The 13,651-nt window shown below is 33.9% G+C and overlaps 1 protein-coding gene across 2 annotated transcripts in view; it reads left to right on the forward strand.

Moving 5' to 3' along the window:
- Positions 1-13,651, forward strand: part of SLC4A10 (solute carrier family 4 member 10) — a 186,366-nt gene that overhangs the window by 66,454 nt on the left and 106,261 nt on the right. For both annotated transcript variants that reach the window (XM_028141093.2, XM_028141099.2), the window contains exon 6: positions 5,061-5,249. In XM_028141093.2, the coding sequence (XP_027996894.1) occupies positions 5,061-5,249 (189 nt within the window). The remainder of the gene's footprint in view (positions 1-5,060; positions 5,250-13,651) is intronic.

Raw genomic sequence — 13,651 nt, forward strand, 5'->3', positions numbered from 1 at the left:
ATGGAAGTATTCTTTCTGCAAGGTGTATACTTTAGCCTAATTCTGTCAATGAGAGTAAGAAATTAAAACTAAATTAAAGTTAGTACCATGGAAAGATTAATCATTGCTCTCAACTTATTAAATTAAGTTTTATTGTCTAAATTCTTTCAGTGAAGTAAAAATCCATAGTTTGCTCTACTGAATGTAATATGCAAATTTAGGAGTATGGGAATGTCATACATTTTAAAACATGCTTACACTATTACAGTCCTTGGTCTGGAAAGTATGTATTTTCTTAGTAGTTTATATTTTTAGTAAATACATTTCTTAGTGCTGTCAACGAAATTGTAGGATTTAAATCCTTCCTATTTCCCACTCCTCCCTGAACATTCTTTAAAGTTAAGACAATGGGTTTTTAGGACAAAGCATTTATATGATAATCTTTAAAGAGTTCAGAGATTTATATAGAATCTATAAAATTACATAGTCTCTAGAGCAGTGGTTCTCAACCTTTCTAATGCCGCTACTTCATAACTGTAATTTTGCTACTGTTAATGAATTGTAGTGTAAATATCTGTGTTTTCCGATGATCTTAGGCTCTACAGCAGCGGTTCTCAACCTGTGGGTCAGAACCCACAGGTTGAGAACCGCTAGCAGGGTTGCCTACGACCATTGGAAAACACAGATATTTACATTATGATTCATAACAGTAGCAAAAATACAGTTATGAAGTAGCAACAAAAATAATTTTATGGTTGGGGGTCACCACAACATGAGGAACTATATTAAAGGGTCATGGCATTAGAAAGGTTGAGAACCACTGCTCTTGAGGGTTTCATTCAGTTGTCAAATAGATTGATCATAATGAAATAATTGTCTGATTTGACCTAGAGGATGTTATTGGTGAGTGAAATAAGTCAGCCAGAGAAAGACAAATACCATATGATTTCACTTATATGTGGAATCTACAGAGCATTATAAATGAACAAACTAAATAGAAATGGACTCATAGATACAGAGAATGGACTGATGGTTGCCAGAGGGAAGCAGGATGGGAGACTGGTGAAAGAGGTTAAGGGATTGAGAAGTACAGATTGATTACAGAATAATTACAGGAATGTAAATTACAGCAGAGGAAATATAGTCAGTAATCTATACTAATAAAAGGGTAATATGTTAATTAGACCGGGTCAAACGGACATCTTCTGGTCATCCTGCCTTCCTTCCGGACAAAGCCAGGGTGGCAAGGGCCGAGGCAGAGGAAGTTAGGGGCGATCAGGCCGGCAGGGGAGGGCAGTTAGGGGCAATCAGGCCAGCAGGGGTGGCCAGTTAGGGGCAATCAGGCTGGTAGGGGAGGGCAGTTAGGGGCGATCAGGCTGGCAGGGGAGGGCAGTTAGGGGTGACCAAGCTGGCAGGGGAGAATGGTTAGGGGTGATCAGGCAGGCAGGCAGGTGAGTGGTTAGGAGCCAGCAGTCCCAGATTGCGAGAGGGATGTCCGACTGACAGTTTAGGCCCGACCCCACAGGGATTGGGCCTAAACTGGCAGTTGGACATCCCTTAAGAGGTCCCGGATTGGAGAGGGTGCAGGCCGGGCTGAGGGACCACCCCACCATGCACGAATTTCATGCACCAGGCCTCTAGTGTATATATATAAAACCCTAAGCAACTGGTTGACTGGTTGACTGTTTGACCAGTTGCTATGATGCACACTGACCACCAGGGGGGAAGACGCTCAGTGCAGGAGCTGCCCCCTGGTGGTCAGTGTGCTCCCACAGCTGACCGACGGGCACCAGACACTGGGCTCATGGCTGGCAAGTGCAGGTGCGGTAGAGTGAGACTCTCCCGCCTCTGTGGCAGTGCTACCGAGCGGCTGCGGCAGGTGCAGCTGGGCCAGGATAAGCAGGAGCGGCACCTTGTCTGGGCTCGGGCCCCTCCTGGCCACCTGCCATTTCGCGCACTACTGCATCTTTCGGGGGATGTTGGACTGCCGGTTTTTGGCCTGATCCCCGCAGGCCTGGCTTTGTGCACTACTACTAGTTTCGGCCTGCCTGGCCTGCGGGGATCAGGCTGAAACCAGCAATCCAACATCCCCCCAGGGGTCCCAAATTGAGAGAGGGTGCAGGCCAGGCTGAGGGACCCCACCAGTGCACAAACCCGTGCACCAGAGCTCTAGTATTGTAATAACTGTGTATAGTGTCAGGTGGGTATTGGAAATTCTGGGGACCACTTAGTAAAGTATATGATTTTCTAATGCCATACACCTGCAAGTAACACAAAGTAATATTGAATATAAAAAATTTTAAAATAAAATTTTGAGTCAAAAAATAAAAAATTGCCTGATTAAGATGAAAAATAATTTTTCATTTTCTTAGGTCTTTTTACACAAATGCTACTAGTTTTTTCAGAGCCAGCTTAGTAATAGAAGAGCAAGACCTATATATCCTTTTTCCTTCTTGCTTCTTTTCTTACCATCCAGATCCTGGCATTATGCTTTGGCAGGCCTGTCTGTATCATTAGGCATGACAGCCTGCTGAGACTGTGGGACTTGACTCTGGGCCCAAAGCCATTATGGTCCATTATCCTTCCCTACTTCTCAAGGTTAATACTAACATATATTATAGTGGTGAAGAGAACAATGTAAGTGATCAGTGGAACAGACTCCCTTTGGTACTTAAAGATCACCTCAGTATAACTTATATTCTTAAGCAAGATGATTAACTTTTCCAGTTCATTAAGATGTTATTTGGTGCAGTTATAGCTCAGAGGAGTTTGCTGTGTATGTCTGTGTGACTAATGAGCAGATGAGTTTTTTCCCATTTGCTTTCTCTTATGTAACTCTTTCAAATAAAGACCTTATTTCTGAAACACTGTGAAGCTGGTGACATACAGGTTTTTGAGGTACTCAAGCCTGGAAAGACTGTGCTTCAGTAGGAATTACAAATCATAACTATGTCCTTGGTTTATTATATGACTCATTTTTATTCTGATTAGAATATTGAACTGGGGATACATATCACGGCTTATAGATGAAACTGCCTTACAATGGCATACCTCTGATGTTTTAATAACTTACTTTACAATTCCCAATATGAGGTATATATTGCATATTTTATGTACACTTTTCAATCTTGGTAAGATTTTAGTATAAAGTCATGTATATTGACAATTTATCCTTTCCTTATTTCAAAATTATTCCAGGAGTATTATAACTACTGATCTCCAAAGAACTGAGATATAGATGAGTTATTCTATACTATCATTGATTTTCAGAATTGGAAGGGACTTTGGAGGTAATTATAGTGGACATTACATTACAGCTGACTTTGAAACATGTATACTCTCCCTTTCATTTTAACAGCAAAGGGATAGAGCAAAGGTTGGCAAAGTATGCTCTATGTGCAAATATGGCCTACTGCCTGATTTTGTCAGGCTTATGAGCTAAGAATGATTACTACATTTCACATGATTGAAAAAATCACAAAATGATTAATATTTTGTGACATGAATATGATATGAAATTCAATTTTCAGTGTCCATACTAGTGTTACTGAAACACAACCATGCTTATTTGTGCACATCTTGTCTTTGACTATTTTTGTGCTGTAAAGGCAGAGCTGAGTAATTGTGACAGAGATTGTATGGCCCCCAAATCCTAAAATACATAATATTTGGCCCATTATAGAAAAGGTTTGTCTACCTCTGGTTTAGAGAACTGACTACCTCAGTTCTTGATTCATTTAAGGCTTCATGGTGGTGGTAGTGGGGCATTGCTTTTGCCAGTGATTGGCTCAGCATAGGCAAAGCTGTGTCACTTGACAGAGGAGAATTTTTCCTGGGCAGGGGAAAAAAATAACGATTTTTCTTTAAAGAGAGAAAGTCTCAAAAAGGCAAAGAATCGATGGATACGAACAAAGTATTTCCTTGTTGTTCTTGGCAGCCACCTTATGACATTAAGAAAAATCAGCCTGAGGTTAAAGCTCACACTTAGAGAAAGGGAATGCTGACTGACAGAATCAGAGAGAATGGAATTCAATCCAGCCTAACTCGGATCTTCCTGTTTTGTAAGCCAATGAAAGTGACTGTTTTAGTTTGATTTGGGTTTTCTGTTACTGGTAAACCCAATTTTGCCTGCACTTGATACATTATTATAAAATACAGATGAATGTATTAAAACTGCAAGATTCAAACCAATAACCTACTTAATGAAAATTGCAAAGGAAATCCTGTACTGGGAGTTATTTACTGAGGGTGTCAGTATTCAGTCAGTGCTTTAGGTGTCTCATGTTCTTAGTCATGGCAGCAACATATGAGATAGGTATTATCTCCATCTTACAAATAAGGACCCTGAGATTATTCAACTTTGCAAAGCCACACAGGTAGAATGTGCCACAGTGACCCAAGTCTGTTTCCATAGTCCATTTCTCGTTCACCCTGGAGGAAAACATTGTTTGTAAGGGAGAATTCTGCTAATTTTTAAACCTTCAGTGTATTCAGTGGGCAGTGGAAGGTAATTCATTGTGCTCTGCTTGCTTCATATAAGGAGTATCTAAAAAAATCAAATAAAGTTAATATTTGATCATCTAAATGCAGATTAATTACACTGAGGTTTATTGAAGCAAGCTTTGTATTATCAACAAATTTAAAATGCCTTTATTTATTTACTTATTTTATAGACATTTAGGACACTGCATATGGTAACTATTATTCTTAATTATAGCCTTCCGATATCTCACTTTTTATACTTTGTTTTTTGGTTATAGAAGACCTTTTTTACATAAACACATTTTCCAGGAAGGTTTGAAAAGTATGAAGCACCTTTTTCTCAATACACCTATGTCTATTTGAAATATAATCCTCTATATGATCATTACATATTTAAAGTTGAATGTTTATAATACAAATTTTCCCAAGTCTTTCTTGTGCAACATTTCTACAAAGAGAAACTTCCAAGAGTTTTTTAAAGAATTTATTCCTATTTTAAGATGACTAATATTATCTAGAGTCTGGATATTTGGACTCACTGGTTCCCTGCTGCCACACTACAGGAGAGCTGTGCTAATCTTCCTGCATTCCCTTTTCAGATATGGTCCTTGACCAACAAGTGAGCTCAGGTCAGCTCAACGAGGATGTACGCCACAGGGTCCATGAAGCATTGATGAAACAGCATCACCACCAGAATCAGAAAAAACTCACCAATAGAATTCCCATTGTCCGTTCCTTTGCTGATATTGGCAAGAAACAATCAGAACCAAATTCCATGGATAAAAATGGTAAATCTTTCTTTATTGTTCTCTTTATGTTTATCATAGGCATTTAAACTATCAAAGTGCTTCTAAATCCTTTAAAATATTTTTTATTTAAAAATCATCTATCAAAATTCAGATTGTTGTTATAAAATTGTTTCTTTTCGTATACATATGTAGTATTGTTATCAAGCATTGGATTGTAGAAATTTTAACCAAGGATTTAGGTTCCCTGAAAGGCTCATGAAATAATGCAAGGGAAACTTTTAGCTACTAAGAAGTTGTAGGCTCAAATGCAACAAACAATAAAGTGAGTGTCAATTGCATCCCAAACAAGGTCCTAGACTTTATCTCATAGCTTGAGAATAGAATGCAATACTTCAACTTATGTTCTTTCAGTTAAAATGAGTGTGATCTTTATTTAGTGTTTGTGGAAAAAAAAGATACTGGTTGCATATAGCTTGTAGTCAACAATTCCATTAGACAATGTGTTTGAAAAGACCAGCTAGGGCATTGCTTGTGGCTCCACATATATTAAGCCTGATTTCCAGTTCATGGGCCCATGCTGCATCCATAGTGCTACCATGCTTACCGTCTTCACACACAAACACAGGAGACCCCAACCATGGTTTCTACCAGTTATGACTTACTCCCTATGGTTTGTGCTTCAGACTGTTTTATCCTTTCTGTGCATTTTGTTCCTCCTTTGCATCCATTTGGTCCTTCATCATTTATGTTAAGGAAGTTGCTTAAGAATCTTGTTATTATCTATCCTTTCCATTAGTCTTATGAAGGAAAATGAAGTTATCATGAGGATAATATGAATTTGTTAAATTTCTTTTTTTAAAATAAATCTTTATTGTTCAGATGATTACAGTTGTTCCTCTTCCCCCCCATAGCTCCCCTCCACCCAGTTCCCACCCCACCCCATGCCCTTACCCCCCGCCCCACTGTCCTTATCCATAGGTGTATGATTTTTGTCCAGTTTCTTCCCGCACCCCCCACACTCCTTTTGAATTTGTTAAACTTCTATCAGCTATAAGAGTTCCCAGTTTTAAAAGATAAATATTAATGAAAAATAATTGCAAATGCTTTCCTAGAAAGACTCTGATTTCCACAAATGGGCTAAAGTATGTGTATTGTCAGCATGTATTATTTTATATAATTTCACTTCTATTTTCAGGCTTCAGAGATGCCTTAAATACAAAAGCATGACAATGAATTTTCCTTAGACTTTCTTTATATGGGAATTTTACCAGTTTTCATGCTATTGAATTAAATATACTACACAAAGAAGTAGAATAAATGATAAATCAATAAATATGGTACTATTGTCTTAGAACATAGAACCAGTTCTTATTGGCAAAATGATTTTGGAAATACTCATTTGACTATCTAAAGACCCTTCAATGACTGAATATAAGTCATTGTTATGAGTAGATGAGTCTATAGTTGTGCATATATTGAGTTCAATAAAAGTGTTATGAGCATTTTATGGTCTATACAAATTTGTATTTGTAAATTTCACTGAACACCTTTAGAATTTATAACTGCTTCAAGTCACCTCATATGTTTGAAATATATCCATATTCTAAATCGTAATTTGCTTAAAATATGTTATACATAAAAATGACACAATGAAGCTTTTTTATTTCAAGACAATATAAATGTAGCACTTTTACTATTGTTGCACTATTAGTATTTATTTGGCATGATGTTATTAAGAAAACAGACTTGGATGTTTTACTAATATTGGCTACGGGCTTATGTCCACATAATTCCAAAGACCATATTAAATATTCCCATGAATTAATTTTTGGGACTGCAAGCACATTAAAAAAATGTCTGCCTTCACTTCATTACTTTAACTGGAAAGCAGAGTATAAAATATATGTCTATAAGAAGAAAATGCATTTATTCAAATATGCAAGGATCTTGGACTGGTAACTAGCCATAATTTATATCTCAAATTTCACTGGGGATAATGTTTGCTATAAAATAATTTTATTGCATTAAGTTCTTGGAGGAAAGAGGTTGCTGAATTTATTGGATGAACCGTTTATTGTAATATCATGTAAACCTGGACACACTGTTTGTTATTTCTTTAAACATTTGTTAAACTTAGAAAGAGATGATAGAATTAGAGCCTTGAATCACAAATCCACATATAGATACATATACATACAACGTTTTGTGAGAGCCTGTTTTTTGTCTTGTTCAGACAACTGCTTAGTTTTTCTGTAAACTAGAATGTGAGTAGTTCTGAAGTGATTCTGTCACCATATGTACAATCAGCCTTTATCTGAACATATACAGACCCCTTGGAGGCATACGTTATGATAATAAAAACTTGGAAACATTTCTAGTAAGATTCATACATCCAATTAAGTATTGTAGACTGTGCTGTCAGAAGTGGTGTTCTAAGCCTAGGCCTATAACACCTCCTTATGACTCTGTTTTGCTTCCTCACACACTTTGCATAATTATGTGTATTGAGAATTCTGAAAATATGTATAGACTTCACCAATTTAGAAATAAATTTATCCAGAAGTGAAAACAGTGTGAAAGACCTTTATTACTAAGGTTCTCAATCTGCTTATGAACTCTAAAAACTGACAAACTTTAGATAAACAAACATCGAAATTCATAGCCATAAACACAGATTTCGGATTCTGTTTCAAAATATGCAATAGAGATTTATTTTTTGTGTGTGTGTGCAGTAGCATAGAGAGATGCAAAAAGATTTCAAAATGTACAAAAGCGAATAATAATATTTTTATTACTTAAAAATATATCTTCAGTAGATAAAGATATAAAAAGATGAACTTTTCACTTAAGATTATAGACTAAGGATTAGAGAGGATTTTCTAGCAACTTGAAAACAGAAACATTTGTCTTCCTAAGTACAGGCTAGAAATAATCCCTCTCTTCTTTAATATGCTTTTGTTTTGGAGGCAAAACGATTGAAACTCCCCCCAAAATGAACTGATGCTTATGTAAAGAAGTCTGAAGGAATGATATAGAATAAGGTTTTTACTTTCTGAATTGACTTGATCCTTTAGTATGCTACCTTGGTAGTATTCCCAAGGGTTACACATTCAGAGAAGTTTATCTGAATTTCAAATATGGATCTTTCCTACTATAGATTTTATGTATTTGTAAGATAGTGATTTCCTTGGTCCTCTTCTCCGAAGCTCAAAATATTTTGTTCATAATATTTTTAGTGATTTGTGGTAATGTATTCAATCTCACCTCCAGATATTACACTAGTTTTGCTTTTTTGTATAATCATTTTCTTGGTGTTCTGCACATTCTCTTAAGGACTAATATGCAGGATGCTATGGATTCACTATGCATTTTTAATGCCACCATGCTGTGTTTAACTTTCACTTTTCATTAAGCATCAAAACTGTGAGCATTAAATGTCTGATTCTGATGTTTCAATAAAAAATGACAGTTACATTTGGCAAAACAACAGCAAAAAATAATTAAAAAATAATATCTTCTTTAACATTATAACCCTGGAAAGGATATGGGAAGAAAATACTAAAAATGAATATGTGATTATTCTTTGAAACTAGAAGGACTTTCTAAAAATAAAAATAAGACTTTTGTGTTAAATGATCTAGAAAAAAATCAGTATTTGTATTTATGATTTAGGTTATGCATTCAATTATATTTTGAGACATTTGGATTATAAATCTATTATAAAATAATATTACCTTAGAGATAAAGTTTATATTAAAAATAATTTAGGACTCTTAGTTTCCTTAGGTATAGGGTTTTTCATTCCACTGTGTCTTTTACTAATAATTCTAACTCTATTTTTTTTCCTTCAGATATTTTTTTTCCTTCCTATTCTTAATACTTTCCAGTTGTACCTTAAACAATTTTTTTAAAAATTGATTTCAGAGAGAGGAAGGGAGAGGGAAAGATGAAAAGAAACATCAATAACGAGAGTCATTGATTAGCTGCCTTCTGCATGCCCCTTCAAAGGATTGAGCCCACAACCTGGGCATGTGCCCTGACCAGGAATAGAATCGTGACCTGCTGGTTCATGGTTCAAGGCTCAATCACTGAGCAACACTGGCTGGGCTCCAGTTGTACCTTTTATTTAAGATCTCAAAGGAATTACAGAGCAGAAGGTCTCTGACCTACTTTCAAAACCACAGTTTTCCTGGAGAAAATTTAGATTTGGAAGGATGGGATATGTGTTGACTCTTCTGTCTACATAGATTCCAGCCTTTACAATATTGTGTGCATATGTATTGTGAATTATTTTTATTTATGGCCTTTGGAAATCAGTTTTATTGTTTTGTAAGCACTACTTTTAAAAATGTTGCACTTTTTATTTTCAGAGGTATGATGTTTTTATGTGTGTTTAGATATTTATATGCTTTCTTATTTTTAAATACTGTGGTCTCATAAGTAAGATACCAAAAGTTAAAAATTATCCTTCACAATGTTCTACCCTTGAAGAAATAAAGCTAGAATAATAATTCTTAGAATTACTTGGAAAAAAACAACAATACAGTAAGAGATTTATTTTGAAGACAGAATTAGACATTTTATAATAAAGATATTTCCTATTGTTCCAAAATGTCAAGATAATATTGTAGACACAATTGATGTCTGTTCAGAAGCTTTATTATTGCTACTGAGTTTTGGAATGTCAGAACTAGTTTTTAACTGCAAAACTATTTCTAGTATGGTGCTTTTAAATTTGTTATTTCTTATATTACATTAATTATTTTCAGGCATAATGATTTTTTCCAGGTTTAATTAAGTGCATACTTTTTATGTTATTGAAGTGCAGCTCACTTAATCAACATTTTCTAAATATTTAGCCTTTCTTTCATGTTTCCTATTTCCATAAATTAATGTATTGTTACACATGTTTGTAACTTTGTCATTCATCTTTATATTTCTTTATTTTGCTCTGTCTTGTGTCTGTCTCTAACAGGCTCATCTCATCTCTGTACCTCCCTCATCTCCTACCCTTTGGGTACTCTAAATGCGTTGAAGGTTTCTGAGGTAGTGTAAACCAGCTTGGTCTCTAGGTTAAAGTAATGTACCTCCATGTCTTCATCACAGTTTCCTTCTATTACACATGATTTCCAGTACATTGAGCAGAAGGAAATAATTATATTCTTAAATTATATATTCTCCTATTGATTTGAATTTGGCCAAATAGAAATTATGGTGCTGTTTTACAATACTTATGTATATAATTTATTTGAAGACAAAGAAAACTATAGGTAAGGACTAAATACTTAAAGGTTTTTTGACAACATATTTTACTGTTGTGTTTCAATAACATGTTTTAATGATACTGATGTTAAAGTAAAATTAGTACTTTTGACATAATCTCATGTTACTTCCCTACAAATTTATAATAAGAGAAATGGCTATGCCAGTTACACAATGGACTTGGTGAAAAATTTATCGATTAGCAAGTAGAAAGGCAGAGCTTCCATATTCTAGTTAGTAATCACCTGAATTATTCTCAGTTTTCTCCTGAGCTTGTCCCACGTCTTTAATGATTTGCCTTAGAAAACTTCTTGTCTATAATAACTTTATCCAACTCATATATGATCCCTACATAGAGGTCCAGAGGACAAAATGAATTCATGATTCAAAAGAAAATTTATTCAAGCAGTTACTAATATGAATACTAGATAATATGCATTTTATTGATAAATGTATTACATATATCAAAACATATAACATTAAAAATGTGAACTCTTTGAGTTTAAAGGTTTGGAAAAATAAACACATATGGTAAATATATAGGATGATGTTAGGTTTCTCAAATGTTTACACTTAAATAGCCATGAACTCTTCCCAGTTAATAATAATGGTATTCATTTTTTCATCAGTTTTTGAATAATTTACCCTGAATGTAATGAAGTTACTGAGTTAATAAGTGTCTTTTTAAATTTCTTTGGATAGTCAACTTCATGTCTCATAACAGATGTGATTAAACATTGCAATGACATTTACTTATAGGATATATTAATATGAATAGTGATCAAGGGGTGAAGTGATGGTTATGTAAAGAAGCAGGCAAAAAACATGTATGTTCACAAGTATTGTGGCATAGTGATTAGACCAATTATAAAAAGTAGCACTCATAAAGCATATATATATATATATGCTAAATCCCAACTTTATACTATTTTGTCTTAGAGGGGAAAATAGCCCAGCACATTCTTTGTTATTCTTTTAGGAAACATATTCACTTCTGTTGGAAAGAAAATCCTGTACCTGAAAATTGTCATTATATGAACTACTATTGTTTTAGACATTAGTGAGAAAATAAGGGATGCTCTTTTAAAACCTAAATTTACTGATTCTTCTTATGTAATATTTGAGTTAATGAAAGTCATTTTGAAATTCAAGCCCATCGCCTTCTTTTGAAAGGCAGTGACTATTGAAGTAAACTAAAGAAATTAGTGCTTAGACAAATAAAGATTATAGTTGATAACAAAATTATAGAAATTAATTTATGAGATTTCCAGTAGTTCAATAGATTATAATTCATGTGTGCATTTTAGTTTGATAGAGAGCAAATAAAATTTTAAGTTTTATTTAAAGGCTTGTATTTTTTTCAAAATAACCCAAACTAAACTTGTTTAATTTTAAAATAATATTACCCACATATTTTTCTCTATCCTGCTAAGTTTTCAGATACTGCTTTGAAGATATATAAATTCAATGTGTATTGTTTTATGTTAACACATTAATGTACATATTGATAAGTAATTTTTGTAGGATTCTTTAAACTTTGCAAGATATTTGGTATATGACATTTGTTAGTAAACATATTTAACTACTAATATTTACTACTGTTAACTATTACTGCTGAAATATAAGAGATACCAAATTTGTAGTTTATATTGCTAGTCTGGTAGTTTTTAAGCTTTTATCATTTTTAAAATATATTTTTATTGATTTCAGAGAGGAAGGGAGAGGGAGATAAAAATATCAATGATGAGAGAGAATAATTGATTGGCTGCCTCCTGCATGCACTGGGGATCGAGCCCACAACCTGGGCATGTGCCCTGACCGGGAATCAAACTGAACCATGCTGGCGGGGCAGTTTTTAAGCTTTTTTTCCTGTGTTAGCATACATTCTAAGTACATATCTAGAATCCAGAACTAGCAAGGAAATTACTAACATCTAATATGTCTCCTGCTAGTTAAGTACTCTCCACTAGGTCATTATCAATATCCTTAAAATATTTATAAGAAATAGTTTTCAAATACCTTCCTGATTATCAGTTTTATGAGGTAATATTTTGTGGAATTTTCATCATATTATAACAAAAATATCATAGAACAATAAATATCAAAATATATTAATATTTACAAGATAAAAAACAAGTAAATGTTCTATTTTTAAAGTATATATATGAAAACATAGGCTATTCAATTTTAATTTATAGCATATTTTATATACAATTAAATTTCTTCAAAGCAAATTACACTTAATTAACTCTCTTTTTGTGTGTTTCTTGCTGATTGAATTAAATGAGTGTTCTTCCATGTATTTTATACCACATCAAATAAATTATTAAAAGAAAGCAGATATATGCTTATTTAATTTTTTAAGCCTTGAATTTCACCACTCAGTTTTACAGAACATTCAGTAAATTTAGGTTTAAATATATCTAATGTTCTAACTCATGAAAATATGGAGAAATGATGTGAAACTGGTGATTGAAGACATCTGTTAGTAGCACAAATGCATTATGTAAAAGGTTTTTTAAATTAGTTATTATTTTGAGAATGATAAATTAAATGGCTGCTAATGAACAGTTCACAGTCATAACTGCACATTGCAGTTAGAAATGGGAGAATGAAAATAATCGATGCTGCTTAAGTCTATTATTTCTCCAAAATTATACATGTGTCTTGGAATATGCTAAAATCAGAATTTGTGTACATGGTTTGAGGCACATTTGTTTTAAAAAATCATATTAAAATCTTCACCAAATGTATTATTTTACTTTGCTTAGTGAAAGCAAAAAACTATTTCAGTTCTAGAAGAATCTTAAACCCATTACTTTCTGGCAATATAACAATTTTAAAACATAAAAAAATTGTATCTATTAGTAAATAGCCCATTTGAGAGGCTTAATAGTGCACAGGGCAAAATTCGACTAATATTTGAAAGTAAGTTATAAGTGTCTTAAATCACACCTGGTAATTTCTGGGTAGTGAAGACTAAGTGGGATTTCGGGATAGAATTTATAGAAAAGGTTTTCTTTGTATATGTCCTAGTAGTTTAGAGGCATTCAGATAAGTACGGACTGCAGTAACTGGAGATGAAACTGCAGGTGAATTTGAATAAAGTGGGATTTAGGTAGGTAGCGAGAAGAACTAGGCAGACACAAGAGAGTGTATTCCCAACGTATAAGACTAAT

The sequence above is a fragment of the Eptesicus fuscus genome, chromosome 11 (assembly GCF_027574615.1).
Source record: "Eptesicus fuscus isolate TK198812 chromosome 11, DD_ASM_mEF_20220401, whole genome shotgun sequence".
Classification (NCBI taxonomy): domain Eukaryota; kingdom Metazoa; phylum Chordata; class Mammalia; order Chiroptera; family Vespertilionidae; genus Eptesicus; species Eptesicus fuscus.